At 36.3% G+C, this 24,769-nt stretch overlaps 1 protein-coding gene across 1 annotated transcript; it reads left to right on the top strand.

Moving 5' to 3' along the window:
• The first annotated feature begins 4,717 nt into the window (after window positions 1-4,717).
• On the top strand, window positions 4,718-9,855 carry LOC131035313 (ATP sulfurylase 1, chloroplastic). The gene is made up of 5 exons (XM_057967312.2): window positions 4,718-5,707; window positions 7,944-8,349; window positions 8,537-8,797; window positions 9,069-9,155; window positions 9,358-9,855. The coding sequence occupies exons 1-5, from the start codon at window positions 5,142-5,144 to the stop codon at window positions 9,493-9,495; spliced, it is 1,458 nt and encodes a 485-aa protein (XP_057823295.1). The 5' UTR covers window positions 4,718-5,141; the 3' UTR covers window positions 9,496-9,855.
• Window positions 9,856-24,769: the final 14,914 nt, after the last annotated feature.

Here is a 24,769-nt window from a genome sequence, read left to right as displayed (position 1 = left end):
TTAAATTATCTCCATGCATAATGCAAACTAGGAAAAACAAACTATGTTTAGATTTCAAGAGTTTCATGCATTTAATTAGTTTATTAAGCTTTTTGTGCATACATGACTGATTAATGCATTCTATTTTAACTCTCAGTCTATCTTGTAGATTCCACCATTTAGGGTTTCTATCTTTAGAGTTAGATTTCTTTACAAGGATGTTATATCCTTCATTGTAACTCAAGCAATAAGCAATACAAGCAATTCAATTATTGCTATTTGTCTTCAATTATTTTGTTGTTCAATTTTCTCTTTATGTGTGATAGGTATTCTTGCAGAAGATAACTGAGCTTGTGGGATTCACATTTCACGAATTCTAACATGGTATCAGAGCTCCATATCTGAAGATTCTTGTTCATTTTTTTGGAGATTATTGCATGCACAACAAATTGTTCATCTTGGGTTACTTTGGATCGCACAATTAGTTCCAAAAGGCTTGAGAAAGTCAGGATCGCCTTTCATTTCACTGAAATCCGATATAGAGTCCATTTTGTAAGGGTTCAAAGTTTGAGGGTTTTTCTCTGTTCCAGAGGGTACTTGGAAATTCAGAGCTTTTTAGGCCCAAAAGGACCTCATGGTTGGATTCAAAGGCTGATTCCATGAATTTTGATATATAATTCGACCTATTTGGGCATCTAGAACATGATTTTTTATTGGCACGCTTTTCAAGGCATGAAAATCCGTATGACCGTACCTACACCTATGTAAAAAATATTTTAAAAATAAAATCAACTGGCCAAAAAAATTATAATTGATTGCTAGGTTTTTAATTTAAAAAAAAAATAAAATCAAGTGGGTGCATGTTGTTACAAAAAGGTTATTTTTTTTTAATTAAAAAAAAGGCCAACCCTTTGTAGAAAAAGTACATTCATCAACGTTGATGTCATCATGAAGTCATGCTGATGTCAGCAATACAACCAACATACATGACCCTTTTGGCCCTCTTTGTGCTTTAAAAGAGGGGGTTGGTTTTTTCGCTCTAACTTGAGCACACGGAGTCAAAATCACACAAACCATATATCATTGGAAATCTCTTTCCAAGCCCAATCCAGATATGGAGGTAAATTTTTTTTTTTTCATTTTGCAGGCTTTTTTGCCAGTTGAAGTCAGAAGTTGTTGTTTGCACTCCCGGGGGCATATCTTGTGCATCCGGACTCCATTTTTCGCAAATGAGATATCATCGGAAATATGATTCAGAGCTCTATCCAGATCTCATGTCCATTTTTGTAGATAGATTACCAAACCACTGTCTTTTCCTTCTGAATTCAACAGTATTTTTCTAGTCCTATCTGCCCTCATATGATCCGAGCTTCATCTTTCTTGTCTTAGATCTCTATTTTTTTTAGCATCATGGAGAATAGCATTCATATTCAGTGTAATTGTCATACCTCTCCCTTGTCAACATTATGGGGGGATTACTACTGTTGGTGTTAATGCTTCCTTGGTTTCGCGTTGGAGTTAGCTATGTATTTAGTACTTGTTCCTATGTACTAGGAGATGCAACACGACCATTTACCCATGCATTTCGGTGAGATGGAACACTTACCATATCAACACTCTTGCATTCCTATTTTTGGAAGTTATTTTTTCAATATCATAACAGTCATTCTATGACAGTGTTTGCAACATCTTCATACTTCAACGTTTCTTATGCTCATCTTTTGTTTCTCTTTTGGAGAGGAGTTTTGTTCCCATTGGGTTTTCTCCTTTACTCCGTTTTTGAAAAATTTCCATGTTTGTTCATGGGTACCTCATTAGGATTTATGCCAGGACTCATCTTGCATTCATCTTTGCATGGTTTTTTCCTACATCTTTTTTTCCTCTCTCCCCAGTTGTGCATTCAAGGGGGGTGTTGGAATAAATAATTTATATATTAATTATTCACTTAATTGCATTAATTCACTAAATAATCGATGTCTTAGTTAGTAATTAATTATTGACATTTATTAGTTAGTTAATTAATTAATTACGAAAAATTAATTAATATTTATCTCCATGCATAATGCAAACTAGGAAAAGCAAACTATGTTTAGATTTCGAGAGTTTCATGCATTTAGTTAGTTTATTATGTTTTTTGTGCATACATGACTGATTCATGCATTCTATTTTAACTCTTAGTCTATCTTGTAGACTCCACCATTTAGGGTTTCTATCTTGAGAGTTAGATTTATTATATGGATGTTATATCCTTCATTGTAACTCAAGCAATAAGAAATACAACCAATTCGATTATTGTTATTTGTCTTCAATTATTTTGCTGTTCAATTTTCTCTTTATGTGTGATAGGTATTCTTGCAGAAGATAACTGGGCTTGTGGGATTCACGTTTCACAAATTCTAATAGCTTTAACATCAATTATATTACTTTCAAATACAAGAGGTTTTGATCAATGATTCAAATTGGAATATATTGCAACTTATTTATCCATATTGTACAGTTCAAATCTAAAAGCATCTATGCAAACTGAAAAAATTTATTCAATAGGAATAAGCCTTTGCATTTTAGCTTTAGGGATAAAAAGCTAGTTATGAAATAAGTGACCTAAAATTAGTTGTGAATATGTTGCAAAAGATCCCAGCTTCCCATGCCAACACTTCCACCAAAAATGGAACCCATAATGATGCATTATAGAGTTAATGGTGTATGCTAATTTAAAAAGAACTTGAATCTACCATGAATGGTTGCAACAGTTAATAAAAGCTTCTCTATAAAACATCAATAAATGTTTGAATATCTTTGAACCATTTCATAAAGAGATTCATAGTGAAGTTTATATTGTTCAGGAAAATACAAGTCTAAAAGATAAGCTGCAACATATTGACAAAAATATCTTAATAAGCACTTTACATGTTATAAAATTTGCCTCTACCAGTAAAAAACTACATGATGGACATCTTGATCTTGCACTATATATCATAAACATAAAAAAAAACACTAATAACTATTGCTAGAATCAATCACTCATAGTTTTATTCATGTACTCAATCTATTAAAAGCAGATCTACACAAAAATACACCAAGATTTCATCTTACACTTCATCATAGAACAAATGGACATAATTTGAATCAGGGGGACACAAAACTGTAAAAATACATTTTTCTTTTCAAAATCAAATTCTTAGTTTACTCAACTCTGCATAATCTATGGCAGCCCTACCTCAGACTACCATAGGCTTATTCCAGATCTAATTCTAACTGGATTAACGCATAAATACAAAAGATGACAAACTGGATTAACGCATAAATACATAAAATAAATTTTGTGTTATGCATTAGGGTTTGAACTTACCGTTGCCGCCAAAACCTACACTCCAATCTTAACACCTCCTGCCCACCTCTACGCTACAATCCCTCCTCCTTGCATAAAAAAACCCCTCATGTTAGCAGTTGATATCTGTAAACCATATCGCTCACATTATGCATGTGGGTTTGACCTCACCTTCGCAACCGCAAACTCTCCTATCCAATTTTGACGCCTTCCGCACACCTTTGTGATACAATCCTTCCTCCCTACACACAAAACTGGAGGCATGCTAGCAAACTCGGGAAAACCCCAAGGAGTTTTTGAAAAAAATAAATTCATACAATGCACATGTTTAACATACCTCAACTGGATAGCAAGCCCTTATCGCGACAACCTCAGCTCCCCTCACTCTGCGATTCAACCAAAACCTCCACCTCTAAATTATTTCTCTCGACCTTTTGGCAGACCTAGGAAAACCCCAAGGAGTTTTAAAAAAAATAAATTCATACAATGCACATGTTTAACATACCTCGACTGGATAACAAGCCCTTCTTGCGGCAACTGCAGCTCCCCTCACTCTGTGATTCAACCAAAACCTTTCAGCTCTCCCTCACCGAACACATCTATTCTGGCTCCAAAACGGATTTTGAGGCTTTTTCTTTAGTTTACGCCTAGCATTTCAAATTTTTGGACACACGTGGCTATAAACTGTAGTTGTGCCTGCGACTAGGAGAGTGGCTGACAAATGTTAGCCGCGTGCAAATGCTTTCTGTCAACCACAAAACGACAACATGCCTCCACGTCAGCCCAATGGTGAGTCCCATAACGTGTCTCATGGCATCATGGCATGGCATGCCGTTTTGGAGCCATAATAGCTACAACCTAATGCATTCTTGCTTGTTCTCTTCAATTTGTGATGAAATCATTTATTATTATAACAAGAGACATAGCTACAATGACAATAAGATATAAGCAAATAACATCAATCCTTTAACATTAATTTGATGACCTTTGATAATCATTTATATATCAGATTTCATTATATCAAGAAATATAACTACAATGACAACAAAAAAAGTTATACTAGTAAACTTTTATGTAAATAATTTAACACATACTAACATAAATATATTAAATATTTACATAAAAATACTTAAAAAATGCAAATCTTAAGACACATATTTAACTTATGTCACAAATCCAAATAAAACCAAAATATGTACCAAGTTGAACACAATTCGAGAGGAGGTAGGTAAAACTGAAGAGAAAATGAATTTGAAAAGTGCCACACAACTTTAAAAATTAATTCCTTTACACACACCCCTACTAAATAACTTAGAAGAAAATTGAATATAAACTTTCTAAACAATAAAGAAATATATAAGGTGTCGGAAGAATATAGGCATGAGACGGAAATGCGGATAGATTCATCCCCCCAAAACACCCGGTCCGCCGTCCCCCTGATCGATTCCGCGAAATTATAGCCGCCCTTGACCACACAAAATTTTAAATTTCCCAATTTCTCTATAAATTGGGATTCGCTGCAATCTTCACAGCGTGTGTTAGTGGCGCAGAGATTCTGCGTACTTCCAATTTGAGGGTGAAATCTGTAATTCTGGTTATTTGCAGCGACTCGCAGAAAATTTTGGCTAAATCTTAAGCTATTAATTCGTCGACAAATCCTCAATTCGTTGCTTTGATAAATTGCAAATCCACGAATCCAGAACAAAAATTCTGCAGATAGGCAGCATTTGTGCGCATAGGCAGCATCGTGGTAAAAGACTGCAATAAACAGTTTTTGTGGTTACTTCATCCTATTGAATTTGATAATCGGGGGTAGGGCCCATAATTGTCATTGATGGCTTTAACGGGCAGCATTGTGGTTAAATCAAACTCAGTGACCCGTTTGCCTCGTGCATTGTTATTAAATCCGAAAGAGGTTACCTTGAGCTCCGTTTACAATTCTTACCTGCATTTTAAGCCTAAAAAGGCTAGCTTTTTATTTCAGTCTGCGGGCATGGCGTCGTCTTCGGGGATTGTATTGAGGAAGGGGTTTAGTGTGAAGGCTTCTCTGATCGAGCCCGATGGAGGGGAGCTGGTGGATTTGGTTGTTCCTGAGATGAAGAGGGAGGGGAAGAGGATTGAAGCGGCTTCATTGCCTCAGGTTAAGCTAAGTAGGATCGATTTGGAGTGGGTGCATGTGGTGAGTGAGGGATGGGCTAACCCTCTCAGAGGGTTCATGCGCCAGGCTGAGTACCTTCAAGCTCTTCATTTTAACTTCCTCAGGCTTGAGGACGATTCCATTGTCAATATGTCCGTTCCTATTGTTTTGGCAATCGATGATGAGAGGAAGGCTGCAATTGGCCAGTGCAAGGATGTTGCTCTCCTCGGCCCGGATGGCAGTCTTGTCGCCATTCTTCGGAAGTAAGTCAATCTCTCTCTGCTTTTCTTCAAAAATGCTTTGTTAAAAGTCAGTAAGCAACCTAATCAGTTTTTGATTTATTATCAGTAGGGCGAGGGGGGAAGGGGAATGAGCTCAGATTTATACTAAGCATTGATGATTGAGGGGTATCTACTCTGTTGATTGACTAAATTTTAATGATTGAGAACATTCCGTCAGATTTGTTTTTGACTGAGCATTGACTATTGAGGAGCATTCATACTGTTGATTTGTCCCTCATACAATTTTAGGACGTCATGTAATGCAGACAACCTCTATGTTGCAAATTTGAACTCTAATCTAGTTGATAATGAATCGAAACATAACAGACAAGAACACAGCATATTAAATCAACCAGAATTGTAAAACTATACATCATACTGAATATGCAAAGATTCCATTGATTTTTGCCCTGTAATCTATTACGTTCTAGTGAATACAAAAACTAACATAGTATGTGAGGTAGGTTGTAAAGCCCGTTTCAGTTCTTTATTTACCGAGCTTAAATACAAAATAGCAAGAACACTCTAAAAATTACCCAGCCCAAAATTCTAAATAAAACTCCTCCCCTGGGAGCACACTCCTATCATAAAACGAAAAATGAAAAATTAAGAAGAGTAAAACTCTAAAAGATCGCTACGCAATCAACGGTGATAACTCAGGAACCTGACTATCTGACTATCATAGTCTGCCCTTCTACCACATTAGGTACTTACACAATTTTTCACAAGATTTCTTCTTTTGCTTCCAGTTTCTTTTTTTGGATCATAAAATTTCCTTCTTTACCGACTTATTCTGTTTCTTTTTTTCCCAGCTTCTTGTTGGTTTAGATCCACCTTTTGTGGTTATCCTCCACCGAAAGCCATTATGGTTCTTCTTATCACTTGTTCAACCTTCTATTGCACCGGCACAAAAACAATTGAAAACAGGAATCAAGTTAAGGAAATCAAATATTTTCATTGACGCTTCTCCCCCCTTTGCATTATGCTATTTAGACATACTTTTCAATTCTTCTTTGCAGTTTGTATCTTTTCCGTGGCTTGTTGCCTATCATGGAATATCAAGAGTCCATTTTTCTTCTTAATCTATTTTTGCTATCCTATCAATTTCTAAAATGCTTACAATATCACGCCCTTCACATTCATTCTTCACAATGTTCATCCTCCTTTGTAAGGATTTATTCCTTTCCCTCATCAAATATGAGGCCTCATGAGATCTCCATCTTTGTTGTGGCTTAATTTTTTATGTGGAATACTTCGATAACCTAACATCTTGGACAAATTTTAATAGCTGGTTGCATTCTTCTTCATTGTTATCTTCTAAATCTTCTTCTATTATAGGATGTTCATTAATACTTTTCCCTTTCTTGAAGGTTATGCAACTCAATGTCCTTATTCCGTTAATTTATCTTCTCTCTCAAAATCTTTGCATTGCTATTTTAAGGGCCTTCCATTCACTAGTAATTCTACTAATCCTTCAAGGGATTAATCTTTTCCCTGTTCAAGCAATTTTACCCCTTTGGCAAATTTTAGATTTTATGGCTTTCCTCTCAGAAACAGAAGAATGTTATAAGAAATATAGGAGATATAAGAGATAGAGGTTATTTATTATCATTATATTGAGTATTGTGTTCTTATTAAAGACTATTGGAAGTGCCCTTCTCAAAGCAGCATATTATTAAGTATTTGCAACATATTTCTTGTGAAAGCTCTTTTATTACATCCAAGAGTTATACAGTCACATGCTTTTTTTTTTGCTCTAATTAATAAGTAATTCTTTTACATATTTGGTCTTCTACAATAATTTATTTTCCTTATTTGTACAATAAGTTAATTATATTTTTAATTTATTTATAAAGTAAACTGGCAATAATGTATTTCATCAATGTTGTCATATCAATGCATTGCTTCTATCTTCTCAGGTACATACATATCCAGGTTTAAAATATGCCAATATGTGCCACACCCACTGTTTTTCCATGCACAGGACTTATCGGTAGATTTTAGTCTTATATTTATTTGGGTTTGAGCTAATCTAACCCGGCAATTCATATTAACTGCATTTTATTTTACCATATATTATAATCGCATGTCATGACAATTTAGAGCTTGGAGTCTGTCCTGTCCAACATGATCATTAGGCATTAGCGTCTGTCAGTCTGTCCTCTGAAGGTTGCAAATATTAAGCTGATAACTAAGCTTAAGCATTGTATTTCTGCAGCATCGAGATATACAAGCACAACAAAGAGGAACGGATTGCAAGAACATGGGGAACGACAGCCCCAGGATTGCCCTATGTGGAAGAGGCAATCACTAAAGCTGGAAATTGGTTGATTGGAGGTGATTTAGAGGTTCTTGAGCCAATCAAGTATAATGATGGTCTTGATCATTATAGGTTGTCTCCCAAAGAACTTCGCAAAGAGTTTGAAAGACGCAATGCAGATGCAGTTTTTGCCTTTCAGCTCAGGAATCCTGTCCACAATGGGCATGCCCTACTGATGACACATACCCGCAAGCAACTTCTTGAAATGGGATATAAAAATCCTATTTTGTTACTCCATCCACTGGGAGGCTATACCAAGGCAGACGATGTGCCTCTGGATGTGCGAATGGAACAACACAAGAAGGTATGTTTTGTTTTATGTAAATAGATGCAAAAAACTTACGCATAGACATGCATATTCCACATGATCTCGTTGAAAAGCAATGCCCTCATGATGCTTGTCTAATAAGGAAAGGCGTGACCTATACGAGTGTTTTCATGACAACGTTAAACATGGAATCTCATTTTCTGTTTTGCATCCTTTTTCTTAGGTGCTTGAAGAAGGTGTGCTTGATCCAGAGACAACAGTTGTGGCAATCTTCCCTTCTCCTATGCACTATGCAGGACCTACAGAAGTTCAGTGGCATGCAAAGGCAAGGATAAACGCAGGGGCAGACTTTTATATTGTGGGACGTGATCCTGCTGGCATGAGCCATCCCACGGAGAAACGCGACCTATATGACCCTGATCATGGGAAAATGGTGTTAAGTATGGCCCCTGGCCTTGAGAGGCTCAGCATTCTGCCATTCAGGGTATGAACGGTTCTTTTAACATTTTGAAGTTAATTTCCCTTGCTATTTTTCATGTGAGACTATTGGATGTACGGTATGTTATTGGTTGAGGAAAGTAGCTGTAGACACAGTATTTTAGGTGGTTTTCACTTATTGTGGAAATAAGCTCTTGATGATTAAGAGGCAAATATAACACTTGGGTACAGTTTTATGTACCGAGCCAATGTATTTCAGATTACTGATTACTCTCCCCATCAAGGTGACTAATGACTTCCCCTCTTGACCTGTGCAGGTAGCGGCCTATGATAAGACGCAGAAAAAAATGGCATTTTTTGATCCTTCGCGGCCACAAGATTTCCTTTTCATTTCAGGCACTAAGGTTTGTAGAAGCTCATGCATCTTATATAGGGTTTTATTATTGGAGTGTTTTTCCTGTTTTAATTCAAATTGCTTGTAGCATTTAAAGTAATTATTGTAAACTAAATTCTGGTTGTTTAATTTAAGTAATTTGAGTGTTTCACTCTCAAACATTATATTTCAAGAAAATTAAAACAAGTTCTTATACAATTTCCATGGTACAGATGCGTGCTTATGCTAGGAGTGGCGAGAACCCTCCAGATGGCTTCATGTGCCAAGGTGGGTGGAGAGTGTTAGTGGAGTACTACAAGAGTTTGCAGGCTGAAGAAACAGATCAAGCAAAGGTCCCTGTGCCTGCCTAGGATCTCAGAACTATAGAAGATTTTGCAATCAATGATTGCAGTTTTGCTCATTTTCTTATTTCTTACATTATCTGTCATGCGTTAAGGAGAGAAGCTCTGTACTGGGTATCATTTTGATATGGGAATCGGAGGACTATTCTGGGGTCTCAGTTGATCCCAGCAATATGATATTAATCAATAACAGGGTAATATGTCTGAAAGCAGAAATGCATAATCTGTATTTATAGTCGGAAAATTCAAGTGAATCTGACAAAAAGTCTCTTTAAGGTTCACTTAATTTAAGATTTGGTACAAACCAACTTCGCATTTGTGATGGGAGTAGACAATCACACAATCACATTAGTAAATTTGTTTGTTTCAGATTTGGCCTTGTCTCAATATTTGTGCTACTCGATACAAAATTTGATCTATTCTTGCTAACAAATATTCATTGTAATCTGTATATATTTTTACCTTAAACCTATATGTTATTGAAGACCTTGGAATTGGTACATATGAAAGAATTAGATGGGCTTGTTGGCGTCAGGATTAAAATATCATTTTTTTTCTCCTTATTTTCGTCAAGTGCTAAACTACAAACCTTTGACTTCGAAGTTGCGTCCTAGTATGTGTATACTGTCTAAATTTGTGCAGTATTTTCATTTAGCCTTGGTTTGTTTTGGATTACAAGCATGTCTAGCAGGAATTGAACACGGTTCATGATCATGACAATTGTTCTGCCTGAGATGCTTTCACAAGACTGCAAAGCTATAAAGCAAATAAGACAATGGCAAGAAAAACACATAGAATGTTAAGCTCAAGGACGTCTTCATTGGTAGGGGTTTATCAGAAATTATAATTATTGATCATGTTAAAAATGAAATGTGTACATTAAAAAATTTTACACGTGCAGAAAAATTATACAAAAGTCTAGGCTAAATTGAATGGCGGAAAGAGTATCATGATAAACTTCTATAAGATTATATTCTATCATCAAATGTTATTCCACTTTACATTAGTACTTCCACTTAGATACATTAGTACTAACATTTTTCTAATATTAAATTCAAATGAAATACGTCACATATGACTTCAAATTTTACCTAAAAGAAAGGTTGGCCTTGCTCCTCTTCTACTCTAGCCCCTAATGCCCTTGTATTCGTATCCCTCATGGCTTAGCTTGTGTTCTAGGCCCAAGGCCCATTGCCTTGGCTCATGAAAGTGACATATAAAGGACATCATATTCAGATATGTTCAAGGTGGCTAGTAGTCTCTTTGAAGAGGACAAGTATAATTGATTGCACATAATCCAACAATGAGGTTTGCACACAAACATGTGTGGACAAGGAGGGTCTAGTAATTTCAGTTGATCCACTATGACCATCAAAATCATGCGGCAGTAGTTTCTTGAAGAGGACAAGTGTAATTGACTGTACAAAATCCAATAATGAGTCTTGCACACAAACATGTGTGGACAAGGAGGGTCTAGTAATTTCAATTGATCCACTGTGACCATCAAAATCATGTCGTAGTGCTAGATGAGAAGTTTATGTCATCAAGTGCTCATTCAAAGAGTGTATGATAGAGAGGTTTTGACCTGTTGCATTTGCAATAATGGTTGGGTGCTGAATTGAAGGTAGAAAAGAGATAGGACGGGGAACAAATGAACCTTGCACTTGTTGCACTACCCTAGGTGTGTCTCAAGGCATTCCTTTACCTACTTCCTAAAATCTATAAAATCAAAATAGTTCATATGGTGACTTAATATAAACTACAAATAGTATACACAAAAAATATAAGATACATTAAGATTGTTGTTGGATGTTTTATAAAAACTATCCACCATTGATCTTAAAAATTACTATTGATACCTTGATGTCTTGAGTACATCAACAGACAATTCAGTTATAGGGTTGACTAAATGTTGTACTAACATGGCTTTTGTAATATTTAATCTTTCACTTGGTCATATGATGGTAACAATTCCCTCCAAAATGGATGTCATTGAAGTCATTAGGCGTTGACAACAAATTTCTATAATCTTACTTAATTTATTAATGTTTTTTTTTTTTCAATTTGTTCTTGAATTGTTGGAGGGTTTGTTGGAGAAAGGTTGAGTGAGTGAGGGTTTGGATTTTGAGCTTGTTCATCCATATTACCTATTTAAAATTTAAAACATACAAATTTATAATTTTCAATAATATTTTGTTTAACCATGGACAATTTAATTTAAATATTTAGTAAACAATAAAAAATAATAAATCATATTCGATCTTGTTCAATATTAATGCTTATAATAAAAAAATGAAAACCTTCAATTATATAAATAATTTTGATATAGTTCTTAAAAAATTCAAAAAATTACCTGTAGATGGTTCTTGATCCTAGAAGAAATTTTGGCTTTAAAATATGTATTTGCCCTATCTAATATCCGTTTTTCTTTGCCTTCTTTTCCAATGCTCTATATTTTGACAAACTTGCAAGTCACAACATATAATTTTTTTAGAAGAATTGGGAACTACAATATGGATATCCATTTTGCTTTGGTATTATCAAATCCAAGTTATTGATTTTTTATCTAACCCATTCAAAGGTTAAATATTCATTTTAATATTTTGGCTAAGATGTTTTTTATTTGCCCATTGCCACTATTTAGTCCATGATAATCTTGCACTCACCTTAAAGAGGTAATATGGTTACAAAAACATGGTATCAATATTGGTTTTCCTTGCAATTTTATTAGAAATGGATGTGATAGTCAAAATGCTATTTTATTAGCTAGGAATCTCATGTATTGTGCTTTTACTAACCATGTTAATGTTTAGTATCATTTTAGGGTAAGTGCACGGAAATGTGAGACAAAAAAGGGGTCTAAATGGCCTTTTTTTTGAAATTAGGAAAAACTAATGTTGGATGAGAAATTGAAGATAGTTACACTCAAAATAGCATGCTGCAACAAAAACAAGAGTTGTAGTGCTCCAAATCTACTTTCTAACCTTTTTTTTAATGGTGAAGATTAAAGGAGCACACAAACTACTTTGGTTTCTATCAAAGATAATACAACATAGGATCTAGTGTGCCTCCCTAAAATGTAAACTTCTTGTTAATATTTAAAAAAATATTTCAATAAAAAAATAGTTAGCACCATGTAGTTTTTGCCTGATTTTTTTACTATTTTTTAATGAATATATGTTTTTTACTAATTTTCAAAGTGGACACATCTTGAAAAAAAATTGAGTATGCTCCATCCTAATTTTTTTAGAAATTAATCGAGAATCATTTTTTTTAATATGTATAGAATAGAGTCTAGATTGTATAGATGTAATTTGTTTAAAAGTTCAATGAACAAATAAAAAATGGAACCAAAAATACTATACACAAGTTTTCGATAAGACACTAACAAAAGAAATTAAACATCAAAATCTTAACATATTTGAAATATACAAAAATTACATGGCTAGAAAGCTAAGACAGAGCTTGACATTATGGTGGTATTTTAATAACATTGAAAGATGTGCAAACTTGATGGACAACACACTCAAGATCTAGTTTATTTTTTTATATTTTACAAAAAAACATGCATGCCTTTAGGCATTAACATGTAAGTTCAACCATTTGGGGTGGATGACCAAAGAAAATTCAGCCCTAAGGATCAACAATGCCCAAAGAAGATAAAAATGTGAGCATATTATAGCATGATAACATTATAATGTGTATTATATAGCGCACTCATGTTTGTGTGAAGCAAAAATCTATTTCTCTTCATCCCCTATCTCTTCATTTCTACCTCTATCTTCCTCTCCCCCTCTTCCTCTTCATGGACCTCTATATCTATATCTCTTATTTCCTCTCTATCTCTCTCTTTCTCTCCATAATTTTCCTAGCTCCCCCTCTCTTTATCTTTATCTCCTTATCTCTCCATCTCCCTCTAATCATCTCTCTCCTCCCCTCTCCATTCCTATCTTTCTACCCATCTCCATCTATACCTCTGTTTCTCTTTCCACATTTTGCCTATCTCATCATTCTCTCACTCTCTCCATCTATATTTGCTATATTTGCCTCTCTCTCTCTCTCTCTCTCTCTCTCTCTCTCTATATATATATATATATATATATAATCCCTCTCTCCTTCTCCTCTTCTTCTCTATATATTGAATAATCTCTCCCTCTCTCCCTCTATAGATCTATCTCTCTACCTCTCTATTGTTCTTCTCATATCCTCTCTCTCTCTCTCTCTCTCTAGACATATTTCTCTACCTATAGATATCTCCCCCTCTCTCCCTCCCTCTCTATCTTCCCCTTTCTATCTCTACATCTCTTTCTTTCCCTTCCCATATTCACCTATACCCTCATATTTATCTCTTCTTATTTTTTTTCTCTCCATCTTTGTGTTTCTCTACTTATCTCTACCTCTCCCTTTCTCTCTTCATATCCCTCTATCTATTTCTTTATGTATTTCCATTTCTCCCTCCTCTCTATATATGTATGTATGTATGTGTGTATGTATGCATGCATGCATGTATGTATGTGTGTATGTACGCATGCATACACATACACATACACATACACATACACATACACATACACACACAGACACACATACACATACACATACACATACACATACACATACACATACACATACACATACACATACACATACACATACACATACACACACACATTTTAAAGTGTAAAAATTTATTCAGAAAGAAACAGAGTACAAAACAAAGGGCCTTAGGCCCAACCAAAAAGATCCCCAAAAAGGGAACCTAAACAAGCCCGTCCTCCATAATTAACCTTTCCAAAGTCTTAGAGTACTCAGGGGGAAATAACTACCAATTCTCAATATCCCACTTATCTAGGCCCTCAGAAGCCCATTTAGCCAAACAATCAACCACCTTATTCCATTCACAAGGAATATGAAGAAAAGAGATATGATCAACCAAACTGCCCAGATTCAAGATATGCTTAACAACTAAAGCTAATTGCCAGCTAACACCTTCCAAATGTTGGTAATTAAGAAAATCAATCACAATCTGTGAGTTAGACTCATAGACAATTCTTCGCCAGCATCAAGAACAAGCTTTAACAATCACATGAAGAAGGGCAAGAGCCTCCATAAGATTGTTAGAATGCTAGCCCATATAGGTGGAAAAGAACACAACACCACCATCACTATCACGTCCAATTCCTACATGCTCAAGGTTACCCCTGGATGAACTATCTGTGTTTACTTTCAAAACCCCTTCGGGAGGAGGGAGCCATCGCCCCTCCCTATGAATCTTCTACTTTCCCTACCTTTGTCTCCTAGTAGTTGAGTGGACCAACCCACTGCCTACTAGCAGCAAATTATTAGCCACATCCAAATCATTACAATCCACTGCATCTAAAAGATCAAACTTAAGGAGATGGTCTCTTGGGGCCTGCTAACAATCTTTCTCCATAAGTAACTGCTATCTAAGTGAAACTCCTTAAAAATCTGACAATTCCTCTCCAACCAAATGTTCCAGATGATGAGAGTAGGACCAATATCCCAAGCAACTTGGAGGAAAATGATCTTGGTTGGTGGTCTACCAACTCTTTCCCATAGCTCAACAAGAGAGGTAGCATGGACACAACTATGATTCCATGCTTCCCACCAAAGATACCAAACCTCTCTTGAATACTAACACTGAAAAAAGAGATGAGAAATGCACTCTTCACTGTTCTTACACATAACATAAATAGGGCCTTGGAAACCATGCTTACGCAAGTTCTCTTAGGTGAGACACATACTTTGGATCATCAATCAAATGAAAATATTACACTTAGACCAGGACAATCTATTTCACACCCGCTTCCACCAAGAAACACCCTTAGTACCATGTAGCTACCTATCCAACTCTAGGTATCCAGAAGCAACTGAGAACTTTCCTTTTGGATTTGGGCCCCAAGAAAGAATATCCCCAATATGTAAAGAACTACATGGTATTCCCACTAAGACCTTAGCCAAATCAAGACGATCTTTCATAGTACCTCCCAACGACCACATCTGTGGGTCCTTCCAGCAAATCACCTCAATTTGACCTTTAACTTTCACAATCTTAAAATCCTCCACCTTAATCCATCCAATAGTTGTCATAATGTTGCAAAGAGATTGAAGATGAGGGAATTTATGGAGGATTGGAGGATAGCCATCCCAAGAATCTAACCAAAATAGAGCAGAAGATTCCCCATTGCAAATCTAGAATAGGCAATCTTTGATGAGTTTAGCTCCTTTTAAGGGTATCCCAAATCATAGAACCCTTTCCCACCAAGTTGTAACGAGGCACATCAGATCCATTAATTCTTGAAAGGTACTTATGAGTAAGGATTTTGGCCCAAAATTGATCCTAACAGGTGCACCACCTCCAGTACATAGCTTAGCAGATAAGGCTTGACTAACCAACCTAGTTGACCGAAGCCTGAGACCCCTTTCCTACATTGGCCTACAAACATAGTCCCCACGAACCAAGCTCCACTTGGAGGAAATAAGATTACAAGACCATAAAAACTGGCAGGAAAGAACATCAAAATATTTGATAAAAATCTAGAAGGAGATGCTTGAACAAAGAGCCTATAGAGGGGCATAGCCTGCACCACAACCTTCAAAAGAGTAACCTTGGTAGTAGTGGAAAGCCATCCACAGGTCCAATGATTGACCTTTTTGTGAAATTTTTCCAAAATCTCCTGCCAACACCCTCTCTGATGGACACTCATGCCAAGGGGGATCCCAAGGTAAATCAGAGGGAGGGAACGAACTTGAAATCAAATAATGTGATCAATTATAACCCGGATTAGGTGGGGAGTATTAAAGAAAAATATAGAAGACTTTTCCTCATTAACTTTTTGGCCAAAGACAGTCAAAATTAGTATCCATAGTTCTCTTGAAGTTAGCAATTTCATTAATTATAGATAGACCCATTAGCACAATATCATCCACAAATTGGAGGTGGGAAACATGAGGTAAACTATCTCACCATCTCCAACCCTATATGAGACTTTGTTGAACCTAAGAATGAATAAATCTATTAGGTCCCTCAACCATGGTAATAAAAAAATAAGGGGATAGAGGGTCTCCCTGCCTGAGACCCCTTGAAGTGCTAAACAGATTAGATGGCTCACCATTGATCAAAAAAGAGAAAGAGGTAGAGGAAACATAGCTCATGATCCAGTCAATCCATTTTGTACAAAATCCAAAAGCCAATAAGATCTTTTGAAGGAACGACCATTTAACTCTATCATAGGCTTTTTCCATATCAAGTTTAATGAGCATGGCCTTATCTTTAGAGGTCGCTATAGAGTGAATAACCTCTGCAACAATCACAATACCATAAAAAAATTGTTGACCAACAAAAAATCCACCTTGTTCAGCAAAAACCAGAGCATTGAGACACACCTTCACACAGTCCGCAATCAATTTAGTGACAATTTTATAATCAACATTATAAAGGGAAATGAGACAAAACTAGTTAAGTTTATTGGCACCCTCTTTTTTAGGAATGAGAGAGATAAAAGTAGAATTCAAAGCTCTTAGCATTTTTTTATTTCTGCGAGAAGACTCAACCACCTCTAACAAATAAAATTTAATGATCTCCCAAAAATCTTGAAAAAATTGAATAGGAAAACCATCTAGGCCTGAGGCTTTACCTTTTTTCATATGGAATACAACATCCTCAAGTTCTTGGAGCATGGTGAGTTGGATGAGAGCATCATTCATCTCCAAAGAAACCATGGATGAGATGCAAGACAAAATAGATATTTCCTCTTCATGAGCTGGGAGAGAGTCCTCTATGAATAAAGCCCAAAAATAATGGGAGGCTTCCCGAGAAATATCCCCATTGGAGGAGAGTTGCACACCTTCAGAGGTAACAAGAGAAGTAATGAGATTACCATTTCATCTAGCCTAAACTGAATTATGGAAGAAACTCGTATTTCTATCACCCTCTTGGAGCCAGTCAATACGAGATTTCTATTTCCATAAAATCTCCTCACGAAGCTCCCATTCCTCCAAATCTTTAATAGCTAAAGTCTCCTCTCTTTGCAGCAACAAGGTAAGCCCTTTATCTCAAACAAGGCAAGTGATGCTATCCATTCAAGATTGAGCATTCATTTTATTAAATCAAAGATTGCCAAAATAATGCAATTTCCATTGTTTGAGCTTATATTTGACATATTGCAATCTTTTGAGAAAAGAGTACATAGCCCTGCCATGTTCAGGCCTACCTTCATACCACCATAAAGCCATCAAATCCTAGAGAGACTAATCACACAACCACATAAGATGGAACTTGAAGGAAGGATTATTTGAAGCTCTAAAAGTAACTACCGAGAGTTTGACCGGCCAATGATCTGAGCCTCTCCAATCCAATATCTTAGAGGTGGTAGACTAGTTGGCACCCAACAAGAAGCAAGAGACTAGGAATCAATCCAACCTCTCAAAAATTGCCTCCTCACCACATTGTCTGTTGTTCCAAGTGAAAATAGCTTCATATGGTTTCACATCAATAACATTCAAAAGATCAATATTAGTATTAAGGAGGAGAGCAGATGAATCAAGCTAAACTATGCCACCCCTTTTTTCGTCCAGGAAACAAACTACATTGAAATCCCCTCTAGGATCCAAGGAAGAAAAAGTGTTAGAGATCTAACATATTTGATGTGTTCCCATAGTTGAGACTTTCCCAACATTTCAGTAGGAGCATAAACATTAGTGGAAAAGACATATTTTACATGCAACAAAGCTAGAGGCAATCATAGAGATAGAAGAAAAAAATGCAATCCACTAGAGATGGACCACCTTTCAAGGATCCTAGAAAATAGCCAACCCACCATAATTATCCTAGGCTCCAATGCACTAACAGGATCCATGAGGCTAAATTCTAAGAACTCTATCCAACATACCTTCCATGGTCACTTTAGTATCCTGGATAAAGACAACATCCAAAGAATGAAAAACTACCAAACCTTGAACAACTTTTTGTCTAGGGATGTTGTTCATACCCCTCACATTCCAAGACAACACAATCACTTATGAGAATGGGAGAAATGTGAGACAATGGTTCTCACTGAATCGGATTCCACCAACGTATCACCAACTAATTGTTAGGATAACCGGTGAACAACTAAGAGGGGGGGGGGTGAATCAGTTGTTAACAAATTATATCGACCAAACCACTTAATAACCTTTAAATGGATCACATAAACATTAAGTATCGAAATAGCAGAAATAGATAGCGGTATAGATGATACTTCTGCAAAAAGTATGTGATACAATGAGGGGCCTGCACATGCAGGAAGGCACACTACCTAGAGCGTATTGCTCATTACAAAATAGTCTCACTGACTACAGAGAGGTTATAACCACCTCAAGATAAATGGACAACAATCCACAATAATGAACTACCAAAGATCATCTACCATGCCTGATTAAGCTCAATATCTTAAGTATATCTCTAACTACCTTAGTTGAACTGATCTTAACAATACAATCAAAATTAACATGACACAACCTTTTATGCCATAACCAACTCTCATCAATATGAGAAATCAAACATGTCTTATTACCAGTGTTCAAGTGAAAGATATTACCTCCAGTCTGAGTACCAATTGCAATCTCCAAACCAATTTTGTTAATGATTTTGTATTTTCTATCTTTAAATTGAAGTTGGAAATCCTTGTCCACCAATTGACCAAAAATCAAAAGATTATGCTTTAAACCTACTACATAATAGAAACTATCAGTACTATGCTTGCCATCCAGAGAAACAATACCTCTACCTTTGATCATACATGTTTTGTCATCTCCAAATCTGACTTGACCGTCATTGTATTCTTGCAGGGATAGAAATTTCCTTTTATCTCCAGTCATATGATGTGAGCATCCACTATCAATTGCCCATTCATCCTTATCTTCAACTTTTGCTGCCAGGGCCTTTTCTTCATTCTTGATAGCCAGTTCTGGTTCATCTTCCTTTAAAGCATAGAACACCCATTCCTTTCTATTGTCGGATCTACTAGCAGAGTTTGTTGCCGGTTTATCCTTAGAGTCATCACTTATTCCTTCCTCATCCGCTATGTAGCACTGTTTACTTTTCTTGAATCTATATCTGTTCTGATTAGGCTTAAATTATTTCTTAACTCTTTCTTCAAATCTTGCATTCCTTCCAAGACATCTAGATGCAAAATGATCAATCTTATTACATGCAAAACTTTAAAAGGTGCTTTTCCTTCATACTTACTTCCCACCAGTCCTTTAGGTACTCTTCTAACAAATAAGGCTTCAAGTTGCTCAAATTCTTCATCTTCTTTCCTCATATCTTCCAATTCTTTTGTATATAAGGCTTTCCAATCACTTTTGCCGGTAGATGATGATGCATGAAAAGCAAGTTACATAACCTTTGCCGATGATTTATCAATCAATCCCATAATTTGCTGATCAGTAAGTGCACACAAGAGGGCTTCTCTAGCTCTGCAATCATTTTCAATATTCTTGTCCAGGTCTATAGGAGCAGGATTGCCAGATGCCGGATCATAAGGTGTGTATCCTTTCTCAGTGATCTCCCAAATATCCTTGCCAAGACATCTAAGATGAGTCTCCATTCAGATTTTCCATATCCTATAATTTGTTCCATCAAGCTTAGGGATTTCTCTTTTGAAAGTAGTTGCTGGTGGATTTGAAGTGTTAGTTGCCATAGGATCTACCTCAAGTGGTTAAGCTTCTGCAAAAGAGGACCAAAGCTCTGATACCAATTGTTAGGATAACTGGTGAGCAACTGAGAGGGGGGTGAGGGGGGTGAATCAATTGTTAACAAATTATATCAACCAAACCACTTAATAACCTTTAACCAGATCACATAAACATTAAGTACTGGAATAGCAGAAACAGATACCGGTAAGCAATACAACTTAACAATAAAACAAATAATCAACACAATGCAACCATACCACATTACACCATGATTTGTACATGGAAAACTTGGAAAGGGAAAAACCACGGTGGGAATCCTACCCACAGTCAGATGATACTTCTGCAGAAAGTATGTGATGTAATGAGGGGCCTACACATGCAGGAAGGCACACTGCCTAGAGTGTATTGCTCATTACAAAAGAGTTTCATTGACTATAGAGAGGTTATGACCACCTCAAGATAAATGGACAACAATCCAGAATAATGAACTTCTAGAGATAGCATCTACCATGCCTGATTACAGTCCTGATTAAGCTCAATACCAAAGGCCTTTGACCTCTTCCTTAATCCAATTCGATCACCTATGATCGACCAAATCTCCTTCACATATGATATTACATTTTCATACACATACCATGATCTACAATGAGATATTACATCAATTTATACCAACCATAAGGCCTAAACCAATTAGGGTGGCCACCTAAAATATATTACAATAAGATCATTACATACATCCAAATTACAATGATATGCCATGTCGGCTTGATACCAAAACAACAATAAACAATCCATAAATCATCCCAGTAACATGTAGAGAACATGTTAACATGATACCAGTCCATAACCTAGATAGGCACCAGACCTAATCTGGGTCCACCACGCCAAAGAAATGTCTTCAATCAGTTGAGGCATGATCAAAGAACATATTCAACATCCTAAAATCCGTCTAGAAGCCGCACCAACACCACTTATGCATCCTACCAAGATTTCTCAGTGAAAGCTCTGTCGGTTAAACCTTAAACCCATGCCGGTAAGGGTTTACAAGAGTGTATGATAGGATTAATTACAAAGTCAATACCAACTAACCAAAACATGCTCCAGGAACATGTAACACATAAAATCAAACATACTCCATTGATCCAAACATGCCAAAAGTGTCCAACAGATAGTCCTTTCTGCCGGTAACACTAGATCTTCTACCGATAACCAAAAACTGTCTGCTGATAACCAACCATAACAACTAGTGTTGACATCGATGACAAAACATAAATGCAACACAATCAATTCATCCATAATGCCAACACTAATTTAACCTTTTCATGGTCTATTTTCCGACCAGTCTTCAAAGGTTTCTACGGAGGCCCTTTCTAAACAGATTTCTATGCAAACCTAACCCCCGAGAAGCCTTATTGTTCCTCCCTAAATCAAGGGACCCATCACTAGGGTAGAGTCTTGACTAACAACTATAGCACCCTCCTTTGGAATCCTTTTCCCAATAAGTTTTGGCTTGTTAGGGGGTAGTGGAGGCAAATCAATATCCATCTGCACTTCCTAGTGCTTCCTTGAAGGTAGGATAGGATCATTACTCTCCCCAACTTCTTGAACATTTTCTCCAATTGCTTTAGCATCTAAGGATAGTTACAATGAATACCTTCCTCTTAAATAAAATCATCCAACACATCAAACCAATTAAATTTCTCATCATTCTACCTATCTCTCAAAGTTCTCTTTTGACCTCTTCTCCTATTTCGAGGCTTTGAAGGTACAAAACCATCCTTATCTGCAATCTCTGGTTGCAAAGGAGCCTTCAACTTATATGTCTTTGGAGAAAATTTAGAAGGGCCATTAGGTGCCACCATTGACTCATTAAAACGAGGGTATTTCCTTTGTAAATTCTCATACTCATGTAAAATTTTGCATCTAAAGGGCAATGTTTAATAGTCCAACTATTGAACCTAGGAAGAAGCTCCTAGACATATTTCAACTAAATTTAAAAAAGGGTTATTTAAATCAATTTCAACACGTATGTGTGCATAATAAATTTCCTTTTGATCCTGTGTTTGGGATGAAGATCCAACAAGTTTACCAAGCAAAAGAGCAATTGAGTGAAGGATATAACTTTTCCAGTATTCAAGTGGAAGTCTAGGAAGACGGACCCACATAGGAACTTGTGAGGGGAGCTTCTTGTTGGAAATAACAATGAAGGAAAACTGAGAGGGGGGGGGGGGGTGAATCAATTTTCATCGGATCTACAAACTTAACCACAAATACATATATGATAAACTACAACAATAACAAAGATAGAACAACACACAACACCAAGATTTTGATGTGGAAAACCTAGCTAAGGGAAAAAACACGGTGGGAACCTACCCACAATAAGATGATACTCTATAGTAGTATGTGTAAATATCACAATGGGGAATGCACATGCATTCAGACACACTGCCTAGAGCTCACTGCTCAAAAGCTAATGATCTGGAAGGCTACAACCCTCAGGGAAGTCTCACACCAATCTCTACTCAATCACAATGTTGAAGGATGAATCACTTGTTCGCACATACACCACTCTTAGATAATGCAAACACAAGTACTTTTACACCTAAATTACACGACAATACCACCTATTTATACAATTCATCAACCTTGACAACAAGGTCAGCTAAACCCTCAACTCACAATTACAAAATTACATCACATGATACAAAGATCAACCATAAGACCAGTATAATGATGTGCATGACATAACATGGACCTAATTCAAATCTCCAAACACACAACACCACCAAAAATCATGCTAAGATCAATCGCAACATGCTAGACCACTAAGAAAATTGCATAACACAAAGAACATCACCGGTTCAGAAAAATCACCAACAACTCACACAATGATCAATACGGATCATCAAGACAAATAGGGCACAATTAGGAAACACTAGCAAGCATGTTAGAATCATCAGAAACTGTTGCACCAACACCACTTATCAAATCTTCATCTGTCAATGTTTGAAACTCAAGAACACCCAAACATCAACAACTGTCACGAAGAAAGATAATTTGTGGATCATCAAATCACAAACCATGAAGATACAAAAGACCATCCCAAACAGTCTCCCAAAGACTCAGTGCAAGATATGATCACATCGGAATATACCGGAGGAAATACTAAACTCTACAAAGCACTGATCATAAAAACAAACTGCAAACCAGATCATATGAAATGATCAATTAAGCTTCCCAGATCATCAAATCCAATAGAGAAGAATATAATGATACTATAAATACTCCATACACCAAACCATGATCACAATAAACCAATCTGCAGGCACCAGAGCAATAAATCACAGGAATATGTTGACATCAATGATAACAACATATCCTAGAGCAACAATGTCCAACAATATCTCTCTTTGGCATTGATGGCAACATATGAATGTGAAAAACAATGAATGCAAAGAAAGAAAATAACTCCATCAAACTCCCCCCAAGATCAAGCAGATAAAATAATTTTTCACATGCTTCTCTCCCCCTTTGACAACAATACCAAAGATCCCAAAATAGGAAACCAAAATCACTCTCCCCCTTTTGATAAATAAATAAAGATTCTCTCACCCATAATCAGATAATCAATCCAATAGACTACTCCACTAGAGGAGCAACACCAACTCATCAATCTAGATAAAAGGAATAAGACTGTGAAGTCTGTCAGATTGATGCAACTCAATGCATCTAGTTCTCATAAGGAGGGATGGATACCCCTAACTTGTCTCTCAAATAGACAAATGTATCTACATGCAAAGGCTTAGTGAAAATATTAGAAATCTATTTCTTTTTAGACACATATTCCAGCTTCACTTCCTCTTCACTGACTTTTTCTCTCAAGTTATGATATTTGATTGACACATGTTTAGTTTTTGAATGCTGCACCTGATTCTTTGACATGTTAATAGCACTAGAATTATCATAGTATATGACAATAGGCTCATCAGAGATAACTCTGATATCCTTCAACATTTTCTTCATCCAAACTACCTGAGTGCAACTACCAGCAGCAGCCATGCACTCAACTTTAGCAGTAGATAAGGACACTGAATCCTATTTCTTACTAGCCCATGAAACCAATTTATTACCTAAAAAGAATGCACCACCAGAGGTACTCTTATGGTTATCAACATCACCAACCCAGTTGGCATTAGTGTAAGCACACAGCCTAAAATCATCATTCCTCAGATACCAAAAACCATAATCCACAGTCCCCTTCAAGTATCTGAATATTCTCTTTACAACAGTGACAAGACTCTTTTCAGATTAGCTTGATATCTAGTATCCATGCACATAGCATGCATAATGTACGACCTAGTCTAAGTAAGATATAGCAGTCCACCAACCATAGATCTGTACAAAGACTGATTATCTCTCAGAGATTCATCATTCTTAGACAATTTACAACCAGTCACCATAGGAGTTCCAACCAGTTTGGAGTCATCTAACCCAAACTTCTTCAGAAATTCCTTCACACATTTATTTTGAGATATAAAAATACCTTTTCCAGTCTGTGAAATCTGCAAACCTAAGAAAAAAT

The sequence above is a fragment of the Cryptomeria japonica genome, chromosome 3, assembly GCF_030272615.1.
Source record: "Cryptomeria japonica chromosome 3, Sugi_1.0, whole genome shotgun sequence".
NCBI lineage: Eukaryota > Viridiplantae > Streptophyta > Pinopsida > Cupressales > Cupressaceae > Cryptomeria > Cryptomeria japonica.
Note: the sequence above shows the minus strand (reverse complement) of the source record. Positions and strands in the feature narration are given on the sequence as shown.

What these genes read in the sequence shown, in the direction of transcription:
- LOC131035313 (XM_057967312.2), top strand. Translation starts at nt 5,142, where the DNA reads ATGGCTTTAACGGGCAGCATTGTGGTTAAATCAAACTCAGTGACCCGT. An exon ending in CTTGTCGCCATTCTTCGGAA is followed by an intron (nt 5,708 to 7,943) that starts GTAAGTCAATCT and finishes GTATTTCTGCAG; the next exon opens with CATCGAGATATACAAGCACA. An exon ending in TTTTCATTTCAGGCACTAAG is followed by an intron (nt 9,156 to 9,357) that starts GTTTGTAGAAGC and finishes TCCATGGTACAG; the next exon opens with ATGCGTGCTTATGCTAGGAG.